The sequence below is a fragment of the Suncus etruscus genome, chromosome 1 (genome assembly GCF_024139225.1).
Source record: "Suncus etruscus isolate mSunEtr1 chromosome 1, mSunEtr1.pri.cur, whole genome shotgun sequence".
NCBI classification, from domain to species: Eukaryota; Metazoa; Chordata; class Mammalia; order Eulipotyphla; family Soricidae; genus Suncus; species Suncus etruscus.
In genome coordinates this window covers 154069546-154095711 of record NC_064848.1, presented here as the reverse complement: position 1 = coordinate 154095711, position 26166 = coordinate 154069546, and the positions used below count along the sequence as shown (strand labels likewise).

Here is a 26166-nt window from a genome sequence, read left to right as displayed (position 1 = left end):
AAAATCCATATGATCAAAAATAAAATATACAACCGCCCCCCAAAGTATAACCTGACTGGTTGGGATGAAGATGTGGATCAGTGGTAGAGCATATGTGAGTTCAATTCTTAGCACGGGATGGTTTGCCAGAACTACGTGAAACAACCACCCACCATCATACCCAGAGTAGTCCTTGAATACCACCTGAAGGTGATCCTAAAATAAAAATAAAATCTAATTCTTCACTTTTTAAAGATGCTAAGTATTTTGAAAACTGGTAAAAGGAAAAGTATAGTCTAAAAATGCTGCATACCGTGCATGCATGAGGCATTAAGACTGACCTGTCACTGCTAACTCACTAACAGAAAAAAAGGATAAAAATTATCAAACACTTATTAGTTTCTTACAAAATATATTTTGGGCAGGGTTTCTAAAAGTTTTTTTCACTTACGTTGTATCCTTTTGCCCAAGAAAAATGTAAGGTAGGCAACACTGACAGAAATGCCTCAGATTCATCACCTAATTGATTTTCAATGAACTTTTGGTCATGGATGTTCAGAAACTTTTATTATTGGCCAGTTTTCCACAACTATCTCCATTCACTTAAGCTACTCAATAAGATGTTACAGTTTAAATTGGGCTTTAAAAAATTAAAATATAGAAAAAATTTTCTTTATAAAAACACTATAGTTAAAGAAGTAGAGTAGTTGCCTTGCATGGAGCTGAACTAATCTGACCTGAATTCCATCCCAGCATTCCATATGGTCCACCAAGAGGGTGTTTTTGTTTGTTTGTTTGTCTGTAACATAACAATTCTAGTAGAACAAAAACAGAAATCTGAATATTCTTTTTTTTTTGGGGGGGGGGGGTTGGGGCCACACCTGGTGACATTCAGGTGTTACTCCTGGGTATGTGCTCAGAAATTGCTCCTGGCTTGGGGGACCATATGGGATGCTGGGGAATGAACTGAGGTCAGTCCTGGATCACCCGTGTGAAAGGCAAATGCCCTACTGCTGCACCATCACTCTGGCCCCGAGAGTTACTTTTGAATGCAAACAAAATAAACAACAAAACCCCACCATAGTTAATAAAAAACATTTAGGCAATGATCATCAACAGTCCTAATAGTTCAAAAAGAGAAGTAAGCAACATTATGTTCCTCCTAAATCAGGCTTACTAATCACTTTTCTTTAGTTACCGTAAAATTTCAAAGCTATTTCTGATTGGATTCCAAGCATCAATGTTTCAATGCCAATCTCTTCATCAGTGCCCACTCCACCCCCAATTCCATTTGCCTCCCACTTACCAGCCTGCTTCTACAAAAAGCATTTTTAAATAACCAATTTTTTTATAATACCATATAGCAAAAGCACGCAACCAAAAACAATAACTATATCGGACCATTACTTTAGATCTAACTTCCAAGTCAAAGAAAATAGGAGAAAAAAAAGACATCTAGAGAAAATAGGAAATTCCAGGTGTAAAAATTTTATAAGATTCATTTCTTTAACAATTATAAGATAAAAAAGCAATAGAGGATATTTGGCTCTTATTCTGAATAATGATCATGATCTAAATAAACTCAATTTTATTTCTTTGGTAGGGGGGTCACATCTAAGGTTATTGGATATTCCTAGATAGGTACTAAGAGAATAATCCTGGCAAGTGTTCAATGGGCCATACAATCAACATTAGACCTCCAGCATCCAAATTATGCACTACTGCTCTTTAAATTAGATTGCTGGCCCAAGAGAAATTATTTGCAGTGCCATGGTCTCATGCAGACAAAGCATGTGATTTATACCTAAGCCAAATTTATTTATTTATTTATTTTTGGATTTTTGGACCACACCCTGCAGTGCTCAGGGATTATTCTTGGCTCTACACTCAGATATCACTCCTGGCAGGCTCAGGGGACCAGATAGGGTGCTGGGGATCAAACCTGGGTTGGCCGTGTGAAAGGCAGGTGCCCTCCCTGCTGTGCTATTTATTGATCCAGTCCCCCCCAATTTTTTTTATTTTTTGCTTTTGGGTCACATCCAGTGACGCTCAGGGGTTACCCCCTAGCTATGTGCTCAAAAATCACTCCTAAATTGGGGGAACTTATGGGACACCTGAGAATCCAACCACGGTCTATACTAGGTCAGCTGCATGCAAGGCAATCGCCCTACAGCTTGCTCCGCCACTCTAGTTCCAACGCAAAATTAATTTTTTTTGTTTGTTTGTTTGTTTTTGGGTCACCCGGCAGTGCTCAGGGGCCATTCCTGGCTCTATGTTCAGAAATTGCATGACAGGCTCCGGGGACCATATGGGATGCTGGGATTCGAACCACCGTCCTCCATCTAACACAAACGCCTTACCACTGTGCTATCTCTCTGGCCCCCCAAATTTAATTTTTAAAAATGATTTCATAAAGAAATTTCAACACTGAATATTGCGATTATAAAGAATTATTGTTTACTGGTTTTAGATGTTAAATAACTTTTATTTCATGTAGGTCAGAGAGTACAGTGGGTAGGGCACTTTCCTTGCACCCAGAATTGTATTCAATCCCTGGAAGCATATATGGTCACTGAGGTCAGGCAAGAGTGATACCTGAACACAAATTCTAAGCCCTCAGCACCATCAGGTATACCCATCCCCATACACACATGAAAAAAAGGTTGAAACCAGGTTATGTCTAAGATTTGTATTTTAAAACCAGGAGAGGTAGCGGGGGGAAAAAAAATCAGACAAGATGTTTATTGATGAACCAAGACTGGTCCATCAATATTCTGGCAATAGGGCCCGGAGAGATAGCACAGCGGCGTTTGCTTTCCAAGCAGCTGATCCAGGACCAAAGGTGGTTGGTTCGAATCCCGGTGTCCCATATGGTCCCCCGTACCTGCCAGGAGCTACTTCTGAGCAGACAGCCAGGAGTAACCCCTGAACATCGCCGGGTGTGGCACAAAAACAAAACAAAAACAAACAAAAAATATTCTGGCAATAATGGCATAAATAAGGTGTGGCTCTACATAATATTTTACTTTTTTGTTTGTTTGTTTTGGGGCCACAGCAGCAGTACTCAAGGGTTACTTCTAACTCTGTGCTCAGAAATTGCTTGTGGTGGGCTCGGGGGGACCATATGGGATACCGGGAATTGGATCCATCCAAGGTCTGCTGCATGCAAGACAAATGCCCTACTGCTGTAGTATCTCTCCGGCTCCCAATATTTGACTTAATTGTTTAAAAAGTTCCATATAAGATGGGAGTATTACCCATCAAAGTAAGGCATATGGTTTTCATATATAAAGCCCTAAATATAAACCTGGCACAACAAAGGGGAAAACATATATATTAAAAGTGTCATACAGGGGCTGGAGAGATAGCATGGAGGCAAGGCGTTTGCCTTTCATGCAGGAGGTCATCAGTTCGAATCCCAGCGTCCCATATGGTCCCCCGTGCCTGCCAGGAGCAATTTCTGAGCATGGAGCCAGGAGTAACCCCAGACAGAGCACTGCCGGTTGTGACCCAAAAACCACAAAAAAAAAAAAAAAAGTGTCATACAGAGCTAAAACAACAGTATAGAAAGATAGAGTGCTTACCTTGCACATACTAACCTAGGTTTAATACTCAGTACCACATGAGACACTCAAGTCCCACTAGGTGCGATCCTAGAGCCCAGAGCCAAGAGTAAGCCCTAAGCTCCATTGAGTGTGAAAAAAAATTAAAAAACTAAAAAAAATAATATCTAGAATTTAAAGTGTCATATAAAAAAACTCTAAAACTTTTATGAATAAATTCTTTTAACCTACACAGTGCTCTGTGGACTGAGTTAGGATCAAATTAAGGGTCCTACACTCAAAGCATGAGCTCGAGCTCTTTAGCCTTCTTTCCAGCCTTTAAAGTTATTTCTATTCTTTTCTTGGGGGGGGGGGCACACCCGGTGACACTCAAGGGTTACTCCTGGCTATGAGCTCAGAAATTACCCCTGGCTTGGGGGGCAATATGGGACACCAGGGGATCAAACCATAGTCCATCTTGGGTCAGCTGCGTGCAAGGCAAACACCCTATTACTGAGCCATTGCTCCAGCCGTTATTTCTTCTTCTTCTTCTTCTTCTTCTTCTTCTTTTTTTTTTTTTTTTTTGGTTTTTGGGCCACACCCGGCGGTGCTCAGGGGTTACTCCTGGCTGTCTGCTCAGAAATAGCTCCTGGCAGGCACGGGGGACCGTATGGGACACCGGGATTCGAACCAACCACCTTTGGTCCTGGATCGGCTGCTTGCAAGGCAAACACTGCTGTGCTATCTCTCCGGGCCCAAGTTAACTACTTTTAAAAAAGTTAACTAATTCAGAGCCAAAGAGCAATAAAAAAGCAAGTAGTGTGCTTGCCTTTCAATAGGCCCAGGGCTTGATCTCTGGAACCCCATAAATTGCCTGAGCCCTGCCAGGGAAGAATAAATCCTGATCATCACCAGGTGTGGTCCCAAAACAAAACAAAACCAAAAAGTTGGGGCTGGAGCAATAGCACAATGGGTAGGGCATTTGCCTTGCACACAGCAACTCCAGCATCTCATATGGTCCCTGGAGCCTGCCAAGAGTAATTTCTGAGTGAAGAGACAGGAGTAGTCCCAGAGCACCGCAGGGTTGGCCCCAAAATCAACCAACAAATAAAACAAAAAGTTCACTTTTTCTTAGGGTTGGCCCCAAAATCAACCAACAAATAAAACAAAAAGTTCACTTTTTCTTAGAGCCAGAGAGACAGTACTTGCCTTGCATGTCATTGACCGAGTTATTTATAGATATATATATATATGAATATATGTGTATGTATGTATGTATATATATGTGTGTATGTATACACACATACACAGTTCTTTATTCTAACAGAAAATCTAAAATGTAGAAGTAGTTCTTTACCAAAAAAATTTTCCACTGGGATTATAGTACAGTGGGTAAGGCACTTATTTTGACTTTGCCAGGTTTGATGCCCAGAATCCCATATGATCCTGAGCACCACCAGTAATGATTTCTGAGTGCAGAGCCAGGAGTAACCCCTGAGCATTGCCAGGTGTGGTCCAAAAACAAAAGTTCCCCATAAATAAGTAATAAAAATGTTATATTTTATTTATAAAGGAAGTTCAATGATTTGTGAGCATTTTAGAAATATGAAGGTCAGGGGCCGGAGAGATAGCATGGACGTAAGGCATTTGCCTTGCATCCAGAAGGATGGTGGTTCGAAATGGTTCAAATTCCGGCATCCCATATGGTCCCCTGAGTCTGCCAGGAGCTATTTCTGAGCACAGAGCGCTTGCCGGGTGTGACCCAAAACAAAAAAGAAATATGAAGGTCAGATACACAAAGATGAATCATATTTTGGGGGGGGGGGGTCACACCCGGCAGCACTCAGGGGTTACTCCTGGCTCTGTGCTCAGAAATCACTCCTGGCAGGCTTGGGGGACCATATGAGATGCCAGGATTCAAACTAACGCCCTTCTGCATCTAAGGCAAATGGCCTACAGCTATGCTCTTTCTCCAGTCCTCCAAAGATGAATCATACTTAGTAAATAGCTAACCTACTTTACATGTGAATTTAAAAAACCTACTTTACATGTCTCTGAAAGATAACTTTTTCATTGAGTAAAAATTTCAATTTCAAAAATAATTTATTTTCACCAAAAAAGAACACTGATGTTAATATTAAGGATTATGGTGTATGTGTGTCTCAATTAAAGCTAGAAAACAACCAAGTAATAACTGGAATGACTAACAAGTAATAAACCAGAGCCTATGAGAGCACAGTGTCTGGAATTAAATTAGAGTCTGAATCCTAATTCAGCATTCTCAAATTGGTCTCTCTCAATTTGTAAAAAAGAGGAACTAAAAGAGAAGTTGGACATGAGATGAGTAATAGAACCTTGCATGGTCCTAAATTCAATCCCCAGCTCTCCATGCCCCTTAGTACAGACAAAGATAGTTTTGGTGAACCCTTCCTGCAGTACCACCATACATGTTTTACAACAACAATAAAAACAAAGTGTGGACTACATAGTCTGATCATCTTAGAGTAGAATTGCAGAAGGACTACATGATACGTACTTAGCTCTTGAGTATTTGGCAAATTATTTAATGCAGTGGTTCATTAAATTTTCAAAATAAACCATAAAGTAAGTATAATCAAGCTCATTTAAATAAATGGAAATATTTTGAGAGATTATCGTAATTTGTTTGCTAATAATACAATAAATGTCAAGAGAGATTAAAACACTGAATATCGGGGGGCCGGGCGGTGGCACTAGAGGTAAGGTGCCTGCCTTGCCTGCGCTAGCCTAGGATGGACCGCGGTTCGATCCCCGGCGTCCCATATGGTCCCCCAAGCCAGGAGTGACTTCTGAGTGCATAGCCAGGAGTAACCCCTGAGCGTCACCGGGTGTGGCCCAAAAAAACAAAAAACAAAAAAAAACAAACAAAAAAAAAAAAAACACTGAATATCTTGGATCCAATTCCATTGCTAATTTCCCTGCAATTCTAGACACTTAGTAGAAGACCAATTTAATAGATTTATGCATAACACAAGCATGTGTTAACAGGTAAAATTCCTAATCTTTCCATCCCACAAGTGGGAATGTTGGAGGAGATCTGTACCAAAAACTAAATACAGGACTCACACATGAGGTCTGGGCTCTAGAGCTGAGTCAGGCATATAACTTGTTCTCTACTGATAACTTTGCTTAACTCCCCTGAAATTCATGGTCATAAAAAAAAAAAAAAAAAAAATCTAGACCTGGAGCCAGAGCAATAGCACAGCAGGTAGGGCGTTTGCCTTGCAGGTAGCCAATCCAGGACGAACCTTGGTTTGATCCCCGGTGTCCAGGAGTGACTTCTGAGTGCATAGCCAGGAGTAACCCCTGAGCGTCACCGGGTGTGGCCCAAAAAAACAAAAAACAAAAACAAGGGGCCGGGCGGTGGCGCTAAAGGTAAGGTGCCTGCCTTGCCTGCGCTAGCCTAGGACGGACCGCGGTTCGATCCCCCGGCTTCCCATATGGTCCCCCAAGCCAGGAGCGACTTCTGAGCGCATAGCCAGGAATAACCCCTGAGCATCACCGGGTGTGGCCCAAAAACCAAAAAAAAAAAAAAAAAAAAAAAAAAAAAAAAAAAAAAAAAAAAAAACAAAAACAAACAAACAAAAAAAAAAAACACTGAATATCTTGGATCCAATTCCATTGCTAATTTCCCTGCAATTCTAGACACTTAGTAGAAGACCAATTTAATAGATTTATGCATAACACAAGCATGTGTTAACAGGTAAAATTCCTAATCTTTCCATCCCACAAGTGGGAATGTTGGAGGAGATCTGTACCAAAAACTAAATACAGGACTCACACATGAGGTCTGGGCTCTAGAGCTGAGTCAGGCATATAACTTGTTCTCTACTGATAACTTTGCTTAACTCCCCTGAAATTCATGGTCATAAAAAAAAAAAAAAAAAATCTAGACCTGGAGCCAGAGCAATAGCACAGCAGGTAGGGCGTTTGCCTTGCAGGTAGCCAATCCAGGACGAACCTTGGTTTGATCCCCGGTGTCCAGGAGTGATTTCTGAGTGCATAGCCAGGAGTAAACTTCTGAGCGTCACAGGGTGTGGCCCATAAAGCAAAAAGCAAGAAAAACAATCCACCTAGGGACAAAGTAATTGTACATGGATTCTGTTTTATTTATCTTAACGTTCTTTGGCTGAAAGTTCAAAGTTAAGATATCAGCAAGGGGACTTCTTCTGAGAATTATGCTATGGCTGATTGTCCTTCCACTGTAACTTTACCTTGTCCTCTTTCTTTGCATCTTTTGTTCTCATAATTCAAAATAAAAAAATTAAAAAAAAAACAATCCACCTAGATGTGGAGTGTTTATCTTTGTATGTAAAGCTCTTAATGATCAATTAAAGGATAAATATCAACTTTTTAATGGTTGAAGGTCAAAAGACAAATCATTTTCAAAATATTTCCAAGTAACAACAGAAATAAAAAAATACAAATCTAAACAAGATTTTTTTGTCCACAAAAATTTAGCTTGCTCTTTTATAGATTTATTTTTTAAATTAAAGATGTCACTGTTACCATCCTTATTTTTCAACTTGAAGGAAATAAACTACAGTAATTATAAATAATGATATACTGGACTAGAGAAAAAGTAGTTAAGATGGAAACAACCAAGATGCCCTTCAACAGACAAATGGCTAAAGAAACTGTGGTACATATACACAATGGAATATTATGCAGCCGTCAGGAGAGATGAAGCCATGAAATTTTCCTATACATGGATGTACATGGAATCTATCATGCTGAGTGAAATAAGTCAGAGGGAGAGAGAGAGAGAGAGACACAGAACAGTCTCACTCATCTATGGGTTTTAAGAAAAATAAAAGTCATTTTTGCAACAATTCTCAGAGACAATGAGAGGAGAGCTGGAACTTCCAGCTTACTTCACCACAAAGAGTGGTGAGTGCAGTTATAGAAATAACTACACAGAGAACTACCATAATCATGTGAATGAATGAGGGAACTGGAAAGCCTGTCTGGAGTACAGGTGGGGGTGGGGTGGGATGGAGGGAGATTTGGGACATTGGTGGTGGGAATGTTGCACTGGTGAAGGGGGGTGTTCTTTACATGACTGAAACCTAATCACAATCATATATGTAATCAAGATGTTTAAATAAAGGAAAAAAAAAGATGTTGGCTCAATGGGGCTAAAGAGATAGCACAGCGGTAGGGCATTTGCTTTGCATGCAGCTGACCTAGGACGGACTGCATGCAGTTCGATCCCCTGGTGTCCCATATGTTCCCCCAAGCCAGGAGAGATTTCTGAGTGCAGAGCCAGGAGTAACCCCTGAGCATCACTGGGTGTGGCCCAAAAACAAAAACAAACAAACAAACAAAAGAGATGGCTCTAATTCCACCAACCTTGCTTCAAATATTCAGTGCATACATATGGTTCCCCCAGAGCACAGGGCCAGGAATAGCTCCTGAGAAATCAATGGGTGAGTACCATAAATAAAATTCAAAAGATGTTTTTTTCTCTGTAGTTTATGATACTTTAACATCATGAGAGAGTTGCAGCATGGAAGGTTAGATTACTCCTTGTGGCCTAGCAACTTCCTAGATTATAATAAATAATTTTCCAATGAATAAGCCTATCATATACAAACCAACCAAGCCCATACCATTATCCCTTTAACTCTTACACAGTAATCCAATATTCTATCCATCCCTAAATCATCCAAAAGCCAGATATCAGACAACTAGAGATTCCCCTCCAGAGACCAGAGAGCATCAACTTATTCATCCTATGATGCCTCAAATTTGCCTATTATATATCGTCACTCCCAATTTCTTCCCAAGGAAATCACAATAAAGATTCTACTCTAAATTATGCTTTCCCCACGCTTCAGTTATCTCCTTTTTTTTTTGGGGGGGGGGCCACACCCGGCGGTGCTCAGGGGTTACTCCTGGCTGTCTACTCAGAAATAGCTCCTGGCAGGCACAGGGGACCATATGGGACACCGGGATTCGAACCAACCACCTTAGGTCCTGGATCGGCTGCTTGCAAGGCAAACACCGCTGTGCTATCTCTCCGGGCCCTCAGTTACCTCCTTAATACTTCCCCCAACAGTGTCTGTCTCTGTCTGTCTGTCTCTCTGTCTCTCTGTCTCTCTCTGTCTCTCTCACACACACACACACACACACACTCTTTCAAGGACAGCTGCCTCTGGGTTTATTAACATACAAAACCTAATTAAATATATATATATATATATATATATATATATATATATATATATATATATATATATAGGCGGCTGGAGAGACGAGCATGAAGGTAAAAGTGTTTGCCTTGCGTGCAGAAGGTTGGTGGTTCGAATCCCGGCATCCCAGATGGTTCCCCGAGCCTGCCAGGAGCAATTTCTGAGTGTAGAGCCAGGAGTAACCCCTGAGCGCCGCCAGGTGTGACCCCAAAACCAAAAAATATATATATATTATATATATATGTATGTATATATTACATTAAAGTCATTCCAGCTGGCAGGAGGACTTGGAAGACTCTCCAACCTCTTAGCCCCAACATTCTGAATACTCTTTAACCAAGCAATTCTACTGCAAAATTGGTTCTAAGGTAGTAAACAGTAAATATATGTAAATATAATTGCAAGAATGTCCATTTTAAATGTTGATAAGCTTCAGTTAAAACAGTTTAACATTAGCAAATCAACAGGATGGTTGCCTTGCACGTCACCAATCTGGGTTCAATCCCCAGCATCTCAAATAGGCGAAGTCAGGGAGGAGCAATTTCTGAGTACAGAGCCAGGAGCTAAACCTGAGTGAAGCCAGATGTGGCGCATGTGCACACACACGCACACGCGCGCACACACACACATACACACATGCACACCAAAAAGACCTAAAATAATCTCAGTAAACTACAAATGAAAGCAACTAAAAAGAGAATATGGGAAACAAAGTCTGTCAAAAGGATGACCCATGTATATATATTTATTTTAAAAAAATCAGAAGTGAGGGCTGGAGAGATAGCATGGAGGTAGGGCATTTGCCTTGCATGCAGAAGGACGGTGGTTTGAATCCCAGCATCCCATCTGGTCCCCTGAGCCTGCCAGGAGCAATTTCTGAGCCTGGAGCCAGAAGTAACCCCTGAGCGCTGCCAGATGCGACCCAAAATAAAACAAACAAACAAAAATCAGATTACAAAGGGAAAAATTAGAAATGATAGTACACTTGCCTTGTGTGTATGAGGCATGGGTCCAGTCCCCAATACAGAGAAGAAAAAGAGCTTGAGCAAGGTAAAAGGCAAGAAAAGAAAAGGAATTATTTCCAGAGACTGATGAGATAGATCAATGGGCTAAGTGTGCACTGCTAGGGGTAATACCCAAGCAAAGAATGAGGAGTAGCCCCCAAATACTATGTATGGCTCCAATTAAAAACAGTATTTCCAAACAGAAAGTAGTAAAACAAAAATAAAAATCTAAGCTAGTAAGAAAAAGGTAGAAAGTAGAGGGGCTGATAGATCAGGTAGGGCATTTGACTTGGGTTAGCTCCCCAATGCGAAGTTAGGAGCAAGCCCTGAGCATAGTCAGGAGTAGCTCCAAAACAAAACAAAAAAAGCAGAAAGCAAAGAAAGTAGAAGTATAAGAACTTTACCTTAGGACATCCTTGAACATTAAATCAGTCTTTAATTTCTTTCTGAATTCGTTACACATCAAAAACTTTATTCATTCAAGAGGCTAAAAAAGTGTAAGCTCTGGGGCCAGAGAGATAGCATGGAGGTAGGACATTTGCATTGTATGCAGAAGAATGGTGGTTCGAATCCCGGCATCCCATATGGTCCCCAAGCCTGCCAGGAGTGATTTTTTTTTTTTTTTTTTTTTTGGTTTTTGGGCCACACCGCTGACGCTCAGGGGTTACTCCTGGCTATGCGCGCAGAAGTCGTTCCTGGCTTGGGGGACCATATGGGATGCCGGGGGATCGAACCACGGTCCGTCCAAGGCTAGCGCAGGCAAGGCAGGCACCTTACCTCTAGCGCCACCGCCCGGCCCTAGGAGTGATTTTTGAGCATAGAGCCAGGAAGAACCCGAGCGCTGCGGGACGTGACCCAAAAACAAAAACAAAAGTATAAGCTCTATGCCCAAGCATGCCCCACTCTCCCCCCATGTATGCAAAAAAGAAAGTAATAACGTGCAAATAGGCATGTAAGCACCATAAACACCCTTTGGTGAGTACAACCAAAGTGTACTTATGTACCACAGTTAAAAGAGCATGATCCCTAGCAGCCTGACACCTGATGCCCAGCAAGTACAATTAAAGAAATACAACCTCCAGTGAACAGAGCTAATCAATAAGCACTACAACCTCTACTTGCTTACAACTGAGCACCGCAACCAAACAAGCCTGCCCAATCACATCATCATAATTCTAACAAAGGGAATAGAAGGGAACAAAAATGGTGTCTTGAAGCTAGAAAGAGAGCTCAATAGACTGAAGCACATAATTTGCATGCAGACAGCTAAGGTTCAATCCTTGGCACCATCAAGAGTGAGTACTTCCCTAACACTGAATCTGGATGATCTACTAATCAGTGCTGGATGTAGTCCAAAAACAAAACATGAAAAAAAACCTTTAAACAGCATATATCGTATCATGACTTTACTCTTTTGAGGGAATGAAGGGGATTTGGGGACATAGCCAGTGGTGCTCAGGGATTACTCTCAAGAGACAAGTGGTGCCAGGGATTGAATACACATGGTTCTTGCATGCAAAGCATGTATTCTAACCATGAGTCCTCTTATTGGCCCAGTGAGTTCACTTTTAAATCATGAAAATACAGAGCCAGAAAGAGTATATAGATTAAGACATTTGTCTTCAATGTGGCCAAACCAAATTCAATATTCTCAGCACCACATATGATCTGAGCACTGTCAGGAGTAATCCCTGAGACAAGACCCAGTAGTAAGCCTTGAACACTGCTAAGTGTGAAGGGAAAAAAAAAGACAATAAATAAATAACAACAAAAATCAATAAATAAAACTTTCTTTCTGGTGGGAGAGGGGCCATATCTGGTATTGCTCGGGGGCTATTTCTAGTTATCTTCAGAAATAAACTCTGGAGATGCTTGAAGACCATATATAGTGCTGGATATCAAACTGAGGTCAGCTACACCTTACATCCTGTACAGAATACCAAGTTTTTTAAAAATCTGTAAAATCAGGGCTGGATCTATGACTCAGTGATATAGCATATACCCTGCATGTGTGAGGCCCTGTGTTTTAATCCAGGATCACAAAAATAAATAAAACCTGGAAAAGCATTATGCCAGATGTTTAACTGTACAGTACTTATCTCTGAGGGTTGAATTTATAAGCTCAGGGCTTTTTCTTTTATATCATACAGGGCTTTATCATTTATTTTGTTACAAAAGAAATTTTTGTTTTGTTTTTTTGGGTCACACCCGTTTGATGCTCAGGGGTTACTCCTGGCTAAGCGCTCAGAAATTGCCCCTGGCTTGGGGGGACCATATGGGACACTGGGGGATCGAACCGCGGTCGCGATCTTTCCTTGGCTAGCGCTTGCAAGGCAGACACCTTAACTCTAGTGCCACCTTGCCAGCCCCACAAAAGAAAATTTTGGGTTTTTTTTTTTTTTTTTTTTTGGGGGGGGGGGCGGTTTGGGCCACACCCGGCAGTACTCAGGGGTTACTCCTGGCTGTCTGCTCAGAAATAGCTCCTGGCAGGCACAAGGGACCATATGGGATTCAAACCAACCACCTTTGGTCCTGGATCGGCTGCTTGCGAGGCAAATGCCACTGTGCTATCTCTCTGGGCCCTACAAAAGAAATTTTTAATGACAAAAATCTAATTTGTAAATTTTTCATAATGTTTACAATACAGTATTGGTGACCTGAGAGATAGTACAGAGTTAAGGCATTCTGCCTAGCACATGGCAGATCCTGTGTTCAATCCGTGGCACTGCTAATAGTCTCCTGAGAACAGCCAGAAGGGATTTCTGAGCACAGTCAACAACACAGCCAGGTGTGGCCCCAAAACCAAAAAAGAGCATCAAAGAATAGAAAAATACATCAATTGCACAGAATACTGAGCTGAGAAATAGAACCACACAAATAGTCAACTGATCTCTGACAAAGGAGTTAAGTAACTCAATGGATAAAGGGTAGTCTTTTTAACAAATGCAGATGGAACAACTGGATATCTCTAGACACCAAAAATGAAAAAGAAAAAAATTAATCAAAATACAGATCTTATACTTTTCACTAACACCACAACTGAATCATAGTCGAAATGTAAAATGCAAATTATAAAATTCTGAAATCATAATGAAGGAAAATTCTGTATATGCATAGCAATGACTTTTTAGATACAGTATCATAGCTATGATCCATAAAAGAAATAATTATGTTGAATTATTAAAATGTAAAACTTCTGGGCCGGGAGAGATAGCACAGCAGTGTTTGCCTTGCAAGCAGCCGATCCAGGACCTAAGGTGGTTGGTTCGAATCCCGGTGTCCCATATGGTCCCCCGTGCCTGCCAGGGGCTATTTCTGAGCGGACAGCCAAGAGTAACCCCTGATCACTGCTGGGTGTGGCCCAAAAAAAAAAAAAAAAAAGTAAACTTCTGCCCTGCAAAAGACATGTCGAATAAATGAGAAGACAAACTGCATACTATAAGAAGATATTTGTAAGACATATCTTAAAAAAAATGATTTCGGGCCCGGATAGATAGCACAGTGGCGTTTGCCTTGCAAGCAGCCGATCCAGGACCAAAAGGTGGTTGGTTCGAATCCCATATGGTCCCCTGTGCCTGCCAGGAGCTATTTCTGAGCAGACAGCCAGGAGTAACCCCTGAGCACCGCTGGGTGTGGCCCAAAAACCAAAAACCAAAAAAAAAAAAAAAAAAAAAAAAAAAGGCAACATAGGGCTGGTATAGGACTCACGTATAGGCTCAACAATAGAACATTTGACTTGCAAGTGTATGAGGTGATTGTCAACACTGCCAAAATAATTTTCTTCCAAATAACATATTAAAAAGCAGCATATTATATGATTTCATATTATATGATTATATGATTTCAACTCCATAACACTCTGGAAAAGGCAAAAGTAAGTACACAAAGACTAGTATCAGGGGTTCAAAGAGATAGCTGAATAGACTAAGAGTATGCTTGACATGCAGGCGGCCCAGATTCAATCTCCAGCACCACAAGTCTTACCAGGCATGCTCCCACCAAAAAAGTTAGTGCTGGCCTTTAGGATTTAGGATGAAAGAAGGATACATAGGTGAAACTAATGCCAGAGTAATTCCTGGGTACAGAGCCAAAAGTAACCCCTGAGCATTGCCAGGTATGACCCCAAAAACAAAAAAAAAGTAGAACCTCTGTGAAGGTACACACTTGCTTCCTTGGAGTAACTGAATATAACAGAGGTTACATACAGATTTCTTATTACTGAGTTTTCTCTATCACTCCCCTCAGCCTTTTTCCTCTTTGTCTTATGTTTGTTTTGAGGAGGACGAGATTATCCTTGTCTCTCTTCTCCACTTGGTACTCAAATATCTGATTCCAACCAATGCAGTCAGTTCCTCAAGAAACCTAGTAGTACTTATTTTCTCAAATTTTCTGCCAGTAGTTCCTTCAGGACCTACAATGGTCTCTTAAAAACAATCCTGACTATGGGGCCACTAGCACAGCCTTATATGTCTTACATGCGGCCAATCGGAGTTCGATCTCTGGCATCCAATATAGTCCTCTGAGCCTGCCAGGAGTAATTTCTGAACATAGAGCCAGGAGTCTGAGCAATGCCAGATTTGGCACAAAAACAAACTAACAAAAACAAACAAAATAAGCCTGGTTGGGCCAGAGTGAGAGCACAGCAGGTAGGGCAGATGCCTTGCTCATGGCTGACCCAGGGTCGAGTCCCTGGTTCCATATGGTCCTGGCCCCACCTAGAGTGAGCCCTGAGTGCAAAGTCAGAAGTAAGCAATAAGCAATAATTTTTGGTGTGGGCACCAAAAATTTCTTAAAAATTAATAAATAAAAGTAAGCTTGATTTATTTTTATATTAAGCAGAAAATGATGATGTTTAAAACTAGATGGGGGGGAAGAGATAGCATGGAGGTAAGGTGCTTGCCTTGCATGCAGAAGGTCGGTGGTTCGAATTCTGACATCCCATATGGTCCCCTGAGCCTGCCAGGAGTGATTTCTGAGCATAGAGCCAGGTGTAACCCCTGAGTGCTGCTGGGTGTGACCCAAATACAAAACAAAACAAAACAAAACAAAAAAAAAAAAAGAAAGAAAACTAGATCAGGGGCCGAAGAGGTGGTGCAGTGGTTAGTGTGTTTGCTTTTTCACGTGGGTGATCCAGGATGGACGTCGGTTCGATCCCTGGCATCCCATATATATAGTCCCCCAAGCCAGGAGCAATTTCTAAGTACATAGCTAGGAGTAACCCGAGTATAACCAGGTATAGTCCAAAAGCCAAAATTAATAAATAAATTTAATTTAAAAAATAAAACTAGATTACCTAAATCTTTTCTCTCACTCCCAGTTCAAAATGTTTGTCATTTCTTATTAGTAACATTCTCTTAAAATCTGTAACTGGGATCATTTTATCCAAGTCTTAGTCTTTGTAGTTTTAGCTCTCCTTTTATTCCTCCCAGAAAATGTCTTTAGTCTGCCTAATAAGCCACTGTTTCCTGTTATAAAGCTGCTTTTTCTCAGTATACTGAGAATCCTTGCCCTGTTGGTTCTGTATCACTTTGTGGAGTTAATACTTACATTTCTCACAAGAAGTCCAGTGAGTTTTATCAATTTGTAATTACATGTCATTATTTCTATTTGTTTTTGTTTTTATTTATTTTATTTATTTATTTATTTATTTTTGGTTTTTGGGCCACACCCGGCGGTGCTCAGGGGTTACTCCTGGCTGTCTGCTCAGAAATAGCTCCTGGCAGGCATGGGGGACCATATGGGACACCGGGATTCAAACCAACCACCTTTGGTCCTGGATCAGCTGCTTGCAAGGCAAACACCGCTGTGCTATCTCTCCGGGCCCTGTTTTGGTTTTATTTTTGAGGAGGTCACACCCGGCAGCGCTCAGGGGTCACTCCTGGCTCTACACTCAGAAATCGCTCTTGGCAGGCTCAGGGGACCACATGGGATGCCAGGACTCAAACCACTGTCCTTCTGCATGCAAGGCAAACACTCCACCTCCATGCTATCTCTCTGACCCATATTATTTCTATTTGTATACTTTTTGTTGTTTTAGGGTTCACAGCTGGTAGTGCTTGGGGCCCATTGTTTTCCCTTGAACATGTATCACACTTTTCTCTCTTTGCTTGCTTTTCCTCTCTGGGGAAGCCCATGTTGTCCCTTAAAAACTTTCCTCTATCTCATCTTTTAAAGTATGTTTTGTTCAATAAAAATTACCTTGCTTCATTAAAATAAAAAAAAGGTATGACAAGTGGAAAATTTAAACAGTCCATTTCTAGAATAAAATTGGACAATGATAACAGACAAGAATCAGTCTGACAAGGGAATGTGTGTGGGAATAGGAGGGAACCCTGAGACATGGATACTGACACACTGGCAGTGGGTGTGGTGTTTGAACAAAAAATGTCTTAAATTCTACAAATAACTATTGTATATCATGGTATAGGAATAAAAACTTTTTAATCTTTAGAGGTTAAAAAATCATAGAGAAAATCAGATACCACTATAAATCATTACTAAAATGTCTCAAAGAGAAATTTCTGTTGTTTTGTTTGGGAGCTACACATGGCAATCTTCAGGAGTTACTCCTGGCTCTGAACTCAGAAATTAATCCCAATACCATATAGGATGCTGGATTAGACACATGCAAGACAAGAGTCCTTCCTGCTATAGTATCTCAAAGGTAATTTCTTTTATTGATTGATTCAATCACCGTGAGATAGATACAGTCACAAAGCTGTTCATGATTTGAGTTTCAGTTATACAATGTTTAAGCACCCATCTCTTGAACAGTGCCCACTTCCCTCCACCAATGTTCCTGGTTTCACTCTCACCAAACCAACCAGCCACTCTGGCACATACCTTTTTCTTTTAAGCACTGTGGTTTGCAATACTGTTACTGACAGTGAATATCACTTTACCTCTTTACCTCTTTTCACAACCCTGTTCTTGTCCAGAGGATTCTTTTCCCCAATCATTATCACAGTGGTCTCTTCTCTGACCTAATCGTACCCTCCCCAATGTGGCAAACTTTCCACTAAGGACCAGTCCTCCTGGCTTTCATTCCTATGCCTGGGTATTGTTCTTCTATGTTTCTTTAAATTCTCAAAATGAGGGGCCGGGAAGGTGGCGCTAGAGGTAAGGTGTCTGCCTTGCAAGCGCTAGCCAAGGAAGGACCGCGGTTCGATCCCCCGGTGTCCCATATGGTCCCCCCAAGCCAGGGGCGATTTCTGAGTGCATAGCCAGGAGTAACCCCTGAGCGTCAAATGGGTGTGGCCCAAAAACCAAAAAAAAAAAAAAATTCTCAAAATGAGTGTGATCATTATTATGTCTGATCCTTTCTCTGACTCACTTCACTCAGCGTGATACTCTCCATGTCATCCCTAACTGTTGCATTGTATTACACTGTGTAGATAGATATAACATAGCTTCGTTATCCATTTGTCTGTTCTTTGGCATTTGGGTTGTTTTTACATTAAAGCTTTTGTGAATAATGCACAATGAACAAAAGAGTGCAGATGCCTTTCTGGCTCTGTGTTTTGGACTCTTAGGGTATATTCCCAGAAGTAGATTTAGTAGAGCATACGGAAGCTCAATTCCTAGGGGTTTTCTTTTATTTTGTTTTAAATTTTTATTGTGATCAAAGTGAAAAAATATGGAACACTTCATGAATTTGCGTGTCATCCTTGTGCAAGGGTCATGCTATATCTATAAAGCTATCTCTATATCGTTCCAATTTTAGTATACGTGCTGCCAAAGCGAGCACAATTCTTTGTTTTTTGAAGAATGTCAATACTGTTTTACAAAAAGGTTGGATTAGTCAACATTATCATCAGCAGTGAACAAAGATCTCAAAGGAAATTATTAAGTTAATTTATAAAATATTTCAAAGATAGGAGCCAGACAGTTAATACAAGGCTCATTTTGCCTTGCTCAACACCAAGTACCCACATGGGTCACTCCTGAGCAGTCACGAATAGCCTCTGTGGGGCTGGAGTATAGTACAACAGGTAGGGTGTTTGCCTTGCACACAGTTGATCCAGATTCCATCCCAAGCAACCTATGTGGTCTTCCAAGCCTGCCAGGAGTGATTTCTTTTTTGTGTGTGTGGTTTTTGGGTCACACCCGGCAGTGCTCAGGGGTTATTCCTGGCTCCAGGCTCAGAAATTGCTCCTGGCAGGCACGGGGGACCATGTGGGACACCAGGATTCGCACCGATGACCTCCTGCATGAAAGGCAAACGCCTTACCTCCATGCTATCTCTCCGGCCCTGCCAGGAGTGATTTCTGAGCAGAGTCAGGAGTGACCCTGAGCATCAACCAAAAAAAAAAAAAAAAAAAAAAGAATAGCATCTGAGCACCACTGATGAAACCTGAACCACCCACTCTCATCCCCATATCAAATTCAAAGACAGTTCCATCCTCAGGTGTCAGGTAAAATATATATAATTACCACGTCCTTATTCTTTCCAGCACTCCATACAATACTAAGATTTGGAATCAATCTTGATCTCCAATGACAGATTAGCAGATCATGAAAATATATATATTTACAGTGGACCACTTCACATATGTAAGGAATGATAAAAAAAAAAATCACACAATTCACTACATCATGGAACTGGAAGATATCATGTTAAATGAAGTAAGCCAGAAGGATAAATACAGAATGATATCACTAATATGTGGTAGTCAGTATAACAGGATAACGGAGATGCCTAGATCACCCTTGACCCCAGAGTATGGGGGTGGGGAGGAAGAAACACAGTAAAGGAGGGGAGAAAGAGAGATGAAGCAACTGCAGGTGACTGGGTGAAAGGAGGTGTGGGCAGGGACAATGGGGATTAGTACTTTGGTTACTTTTCTCCTCTAACAATGCATATAATTTGTTTAGTATCTGTTCTTCCTGTACTAGGGAAAGATTAGTAATTAATGTACTATACTTATATATTAATTCTTCACTAATGTACTCTAAGTAACTAGACTTGAGCTTAGCAAGTAGTAGGCACTAATATTTGCTAACTAAATATTACACATGTGTCTGTAGGATTACCTAATGTCCAACTGATATACTAAGCTATGAAAGGGGACTACATTTTGTTCATCACTATTATTTCTTAGCGTGTTAGTTAACTTAAGAGTTGGCATAGAATAAGCACTGTTATTTGAAGTATATAATGCTACTTTAATATAAAGTTAAAAAAAATTTTTTTTTTTTTTGGTTTTTGGGTCACACCCAGCAGCGCTCAGGGGTTATTCCTGGTTCCATGCTCAGAAATCACTCCTGGCAGGCTCGGGAGACCATATGGGATGCTGGGATTCAAACCAATGACCTTCTGCATGAAAGGTAAATGCCTTACCTCCATGTTATCTCTCTGGTCCCTGAAATTAAAAATTTTAAATAACTGATGCAGGGTTTTTAACTTATGCTGGGCTTATAAGACTGTTGGGTAAGTACACCTCTAATACTCTGTTGACACTGATAACTTTTCTTACATTAATTAACCATCAAAATTTAAACCACTCAGGTACTGAAACGCATAGCACAGCTACAAGGGTGTTTGCCTTGCATGCAATCAATCCAGGTTCAATCCCTGGAGATCCCATCTAGTACTCCAAGACTGCCAGAAGTGATTTCAGGAGTGCCACTAGGCATGGCCCCAAAATAAACACAAACCAACAACAAAAGTTAAACCACTCCAAACTCCTACTTTTTAATTCAGCAGTCTAAGAAAGTATAAGTATAGCACTGCTTATAAAATAATGTTAAAGGACTGAAAAAAAATCTATTTGTCCATGACAGAAAAACAAATCTTGTATGGTACAAGTATGTAATAAAATAATTTCTTTAACAAAGAATAATTTATTGCAGAGATGGAATGTACTCCAGGATTTAATAAATAGACTACAGAGCTCTGGCATTAAATAGCCCTGATTTGAATCAAGGCCTACCTAGCACCTCGCTGTGGAACTTGAAATACTTCACTATGCCTGCTTCTTCAATAAAACAGGATTCCTAAATGTTAATAATGCATCTCTTCTGAATAAAGGACTTCCTGAGAATACATGTAGTATTATAGCATACAATAATGCCATATTATCATATGGGGTTTTTTTTTGAGGGGGGGGGTCACACCCAGTAGCGCTCAGGGTTTTACTCCTGGCTCTGCACTCAGAAATTGATCCTGGAAGGCTCAGGGATCAGATGTGATGCCAGGAATCAAACAGGAATCCGTCCTAGGTTGGCCACGTGCAAGGGAAACACCCTACCGCTGTGCTATCTCTCCAGCCCTAACCATATAAATTAATAAAATATGTATGAAAGTAAATAAGCTGTAGCACCTAGGTATGTAAATGATATTCATTTCAGAAATTAATGGCAGTATTTATGAAATGTTTCAGTCAAAAATGACTGAAAACTTAATAGTGGTTACTCTGGAAGACAGGAAAAGACAAGATTCTTTTTTTTTTTTTGTGGCTTTTTTGGGTCACACCCGGCAGTGCTCAGGGCTTATTCCTGGCTCTAGGCTCAGAAATTGCTCCTGGCAGGCACGGGGGACCATATGGGGCACTGGGATTCGAACCGATGACCTCCTGCATGAAAGGCAAATGCCTTACCTCCATGCTATCTCTCCAGCCCAAGACAAGATTCTTAACATACATACATTTTTAGGGCCAGAGAGATATAGTACAGCAGGTAGAGCTCTTGCCTTACACGTGGTTAACCTGGTTTTGATCTCTGATACCACTTCTGGTCTCCTGGGATGCCAAAAATGATCCCTGAACAGAGAGCCATGAGTTAAGTCCTAAACACAGCCAGTAAACCACCACCACCACCACACATTTTAATGATAAGACTTGAGATTTTTGTTGTTTCAGATTTTTATCTTCTCCAGGTCCATGTTAGGAAATTACTCCTAGCTCAGAGCTGAGAGTATTCCTAGAAGTGCTCAGGGAATCTTGTATGAAAGGAATCCAAACTTCCCATCTCTAGCACTCTGAAACTAATCTCCCATCTCCAATAATAGGATTTAAGAAGGCACTACTTAAAAAGGAAAATTAAAGTAAAATTAGAGCAAAAGATTAATGCCAGAAATCAAATGCTAGCCTCACATATCCAAGAGGCACATCTTCAGTCCTACAAAACTGTTGATTTCCAAGGTAAAATAACTAAAATTTGTTTGGCTATGAAAATTAAATTGGAAGGAGATATCCTTCCTGAAAAATAAGACTAAGCCCAGGGGCACTCCTGGGGATGGTATCTGGCCAACCCGGATGTAAGGTTTAATGCTCAGGAGGATAATGCAATGCCACTTTGGTCCAGTAGTGCTAAGGGCAGTAAGGCCACCCCAGCAGTACTAGGGGTCTGCTAGGGCTCCATCTGGCAGGGCTGGGGGTTTAGGGTTGGAGACATAATAGGCATGAGGTGCTGGAGATAGAGAGCTAAAAGATCCGGAGTATCATTTTTGCATGCAAGATCCCTGAGTTTACAAGTCTTATTTTGCTGGGGGCAGCACATGATCCCCAGCACCACAAAACAACAACTCAGGCTCCCAGATATTGAATTTTGCATGCAGCTAACCCCAGCTCAGTGCCCAGTTCTGACTAGTTCCCCAACCCCTCCAGAAGTCTAATCAGCAGGAAGTAACAACTGAGCACCACTGAGTATGGCCCCAAACCCCCTCCCCAATGAAAAATATAAAAAGAAATTTTGGGGGGCCGGAGCAGTGGCACTAGAGGTAAGACATCTGCCTTGCAAGCGCTAGCCTACGATGGACCGCAGTTCAATCCCCCTGGCTTCCCATATGGACCCCCAAGCCGGAGCAATTTCTGAGCACTTGACCAGGAGTAACCCCTGAGTGTCAATAGGTGTGTCCCAAAAACAAACAAAAGAGAGTGAGAGTGAGAGAGAAGAACGAGAAATCAATTAATTAATTTTGGGGCCAGAGAGAGAGCACAGCTGGTAGAGCATTTGTCTTGCACACAGCAGACCTGGGTTTGATATCCGGCATCCCATACAGACCCCAAACCTTCCGGGAGTAATTTCTGAGCACAGAGCCAGGAGTAACTAACCCCTGAGCACCACCAGGTATGGCTCAAATATTAAAAAATATATATTTTTGTCTTTCAATTTATGCCTAAAAACAATTCTTATTTTCTTCTCTTCTCTTCTCCTCTCCCTCTCCCTCTCTTTCTCTCTCCCTCTCTCCCTCTCTCCCTCTCTTTCTCTCTTTCTCTCTTTCTTTCTTTCTTTCTTTCTTTCTTTCTACTCCTGGCTCTGTGCTCAGAAATATCTCCTGGCAGGCATGGGTAACCATATGGGATGCTCCAGGCCCTAAAAACAATTCTTAACCTAACAAATTGAGATGAATGAGATGAAAATATACCTTTGAACACACCAAGGGGCCCCAGCGATAGCACAACAGTAGGGCATTTGCCTTGCACACAGCTGACCCAGGACGGACCTGGGTTCAATCCCTGCTGTCCCATAATGTCCCCCAAGCCAGGAGCGATTTCTGAGCACCTAGCCAGGAGCAACTCTTGAGCATCACCTGGTATGCCCCCCCCCCAAAAAAAAAGAGAAAACACAAACGGCCCAGGTGTGGTCCAAAAACAAACAAAAAAATGAACAAAGCTAAGCAGTACTTTTATCATTGTCATTTTTTTTGCAGTGCTGAGCAACATTGAACCTAGGACTTTACGCAATCCGAGTGTTCTATTGAGCTATAAACCCGGCATTTGCTCCAGTTTGAAAATCAGCAAGGTTAGACATTCAAGGAAATTAAACTCAGTAAAACTAAAGTGTTAAGTAGACTTCATCCAAAGAGAAACTATATCCCCAGATGAACATCTAACACTCAGACACAAAGCACTTAAAAATTCCGTCTCTATTTGTAAACAGTAGCTGTTGTTGCTCATTTGCTAAACTATTTAAAAATAAAGAATGCAATACATGCAAATTAAATCTCACAGTAGAGTCACGGGATTTGGAAAAAAAAAAAGGAGAATAAACCTTTACTAAGAATAGCCAAAACTACAAGATTTCCTGAAGCTAGTTTTCCCCAGCCTCTTTCAAGTGCTTAGTCACTTCTGACTATTTACCAAAAAAAAGACCACTTCAAATCTCGAAAAAGGCAGAGAATTTTGATTCCAGACTGTCATGTCACCTGAGCTATCCTAGACATTTGTTTATATGCAACTCAAGAAAAGGTAGCCACCAATTAAAAATCTCTACCAATCTAGAGCTGAACCAGAATTCATGAGAACTCCTTGTATTCTGACTGTCAGTAACAAAGAAGGGTTTGTGTGAAACCAAAGTTTTCTTCTCTGACATCAAATGCAGGTAAGAATTAAAAGAAGCCTGAAAACACGCTTCCTCTCACACAAGATAATCACACAAAAATGTGTATCTTTTCCTTTAGGTATAGGAAACACATTCTTAAACAACTCTAGTGGCCTTTACCAACACACCCAAGTAATTTAAGAAAACCTAAAACTAGAGGCTAAGAGACTTTTTGGAGTAAACTTTCAGGAAAGTAACTAACCCGTAAGTCTGATAGCATTGTTTCAGGTTCCCAGAGGCCAGCGTCAAGTTTTCATTAAAGGCTATTTTAAGAAAACCCTAGAGAAAGTCAAGTTTTTAAGTGGCCACTATGTCCCCAGCTCTATAGACATATCCCAATATCCTACTCACACTTAAGATATCAAGCAAACACATTGTTCATTGAAATACACTGAAAATCTTTCTCTAATTAATTAAACAGTGGGACCCTGACAAAGACCAGAGAGCAAGTCTGGAAAGAAAGATGTGGTGGTTCGTTCTCTCAAGTAGAATTCGGAGCGTTCCCTGAGCATCATGAAGAAGTCTGGTAAACCACCTGGATGGTTTAGGACAGGACTCATTTTACTTCCCAAAATACAAAAATGCTATGAAAGACAAGTGTTTCCTTGACCTCGACCTGATCATTCTACACAAATGTACCCAGAGTATTACTATCTATAGTTTCACCTTTATATTGCTATATTCTTTTTCATAAGTGAGAATATATATATAATTTTGTAGTCATTTGCTACAAGCTTGCTAACGAGAGATCCTGTTCTTGCTTGATCCTTCTCATCGGGCCATACCGTCCTTCCCAGGAAGCTGCTGAATCCAGTTATTCGTGAGAATCAGTTATGGCCCCAATTAGTTTTGGGCACAAACCTGGATGCACGGCGCTCGGCCACTAGGATTTGGGTGGGAAGGTCACGGTCACGCACACAGACACAAGATCCCCAAGATCCACGCACACACACCCAATACACACACACGATCCCCAAGATCCACGCACACACACCCAATACACACACACGATCCCCAAGATCCATGCACACACACCCAAGATCCCCGCAAGCAGCACACACACGATCCCCAAGATCCATGCACACACACCCAAGATCCCCGCAAGCAGCATACATCACACACACACACACACACACACACACACACACACACACACACACACACACACACACAGCACAGGACCCCTGCAAGCGGCGCTTTGCTGCACGCACAGAGGCGCAGGCTCCTGCTCGGCTTCTCCACTCGCTCCCGGGGGGCGGAAGCACGTGCGGTCCCGGCTCCCCGCGCCCAGACCCTGCGCCGCCCGGCCCGACCCGCCCGGCGCCGCCCGCCCCCACCCACCCCACCCCCACGCCGCCCCGGCCCGGCCCGGCCCCGCGCGCTCCCGCCTCCGCCCGCGGCCTCGCCCGGGAACTCCCGCCTCAGGCGCCCTCGCGACCTCGGCCCGGCAGGCCGCGCCCGCCCGCCCGCCCGCCCGCCCGCCGCGCCGGCCATGGTGGGCGCCTCACCGTCAGGCTGCGGAGCCGGGCCCGGCTGCGCCATGGCCCGGCGCGCCCGCCTCGGGGAGCGAGCAGGGGCGGCGAGGAGGAGCCCGGGCTCCGGGGGGGGCTCAGCTGGCGGCGCAGACGTCGACCGAGTCGCCGCCGCCGCCGCCGCAGCGGGAGGAAGAACCGCTAAGGCCGGAGCCGTCGGCGCCGCCACAGCCGCGGGCAGAGACGGACCCGAGCGCCGACCTCCGCCTCCTCATCCTGACAGCGGGAAATAAGCGGTGCGCAGGCGCGGGGGGCTGGGCGCACGTGACCGCTCCCCGAGGGAGGGCGGGGCCTCGCTCGCTCGCCCGCCTCGCCCGCCTCGCCCGCCTCGCCCTGCACCCGGAGTCCAGGCTCCGGGGACCAGAAGGGAGGCCAGACGGAGGGCGCCGGGGAAGGGGACAAAGTCCTCTTCGGGACCGTTCTTGGTCTCCCACTCCGGCTCCGAGGCAAACCACAGAAAAGGGGGAAAAAATACCACCGAGGAGCCCGAGGGTTAAAGGAACCTACATTCAGCCTCTGCCGGCCTAGTTTAGCTGTGTGTGTGACCTTGGGC

General features: G+C 42.4%; 1 protein-coding gene and 1 pseudogene across 1 annotated transcript in view; both read right to left on the bottom strand.

Moving 5' to 3' along the window:
• RABEP1 (rabaptin, RAB GTPase binding effector protein 1) overlaps nt 1-25839 on the bottom strand; it is a 111343-nt gene extending 85504 nt beyond the window's left edge. The window contains exon 1 of the mRNA XM_049774319.1: nt 25590-25839. Coding sequence (XP_049630276.1) covers nt 25590-25623 — 34 coding nt within the window. The 5' untranslated portion in view covers nt 25624-25839. The remainder of the gene's footprint in view (nt 1-25589) is intronic.
• On the bottom strand, nt 18389-18505 carry LOC126028166 (uncharacterized; annotated as a pseudogene).
• Nucleotides 25840-26166: the final 327 nt, after the last annotated feature.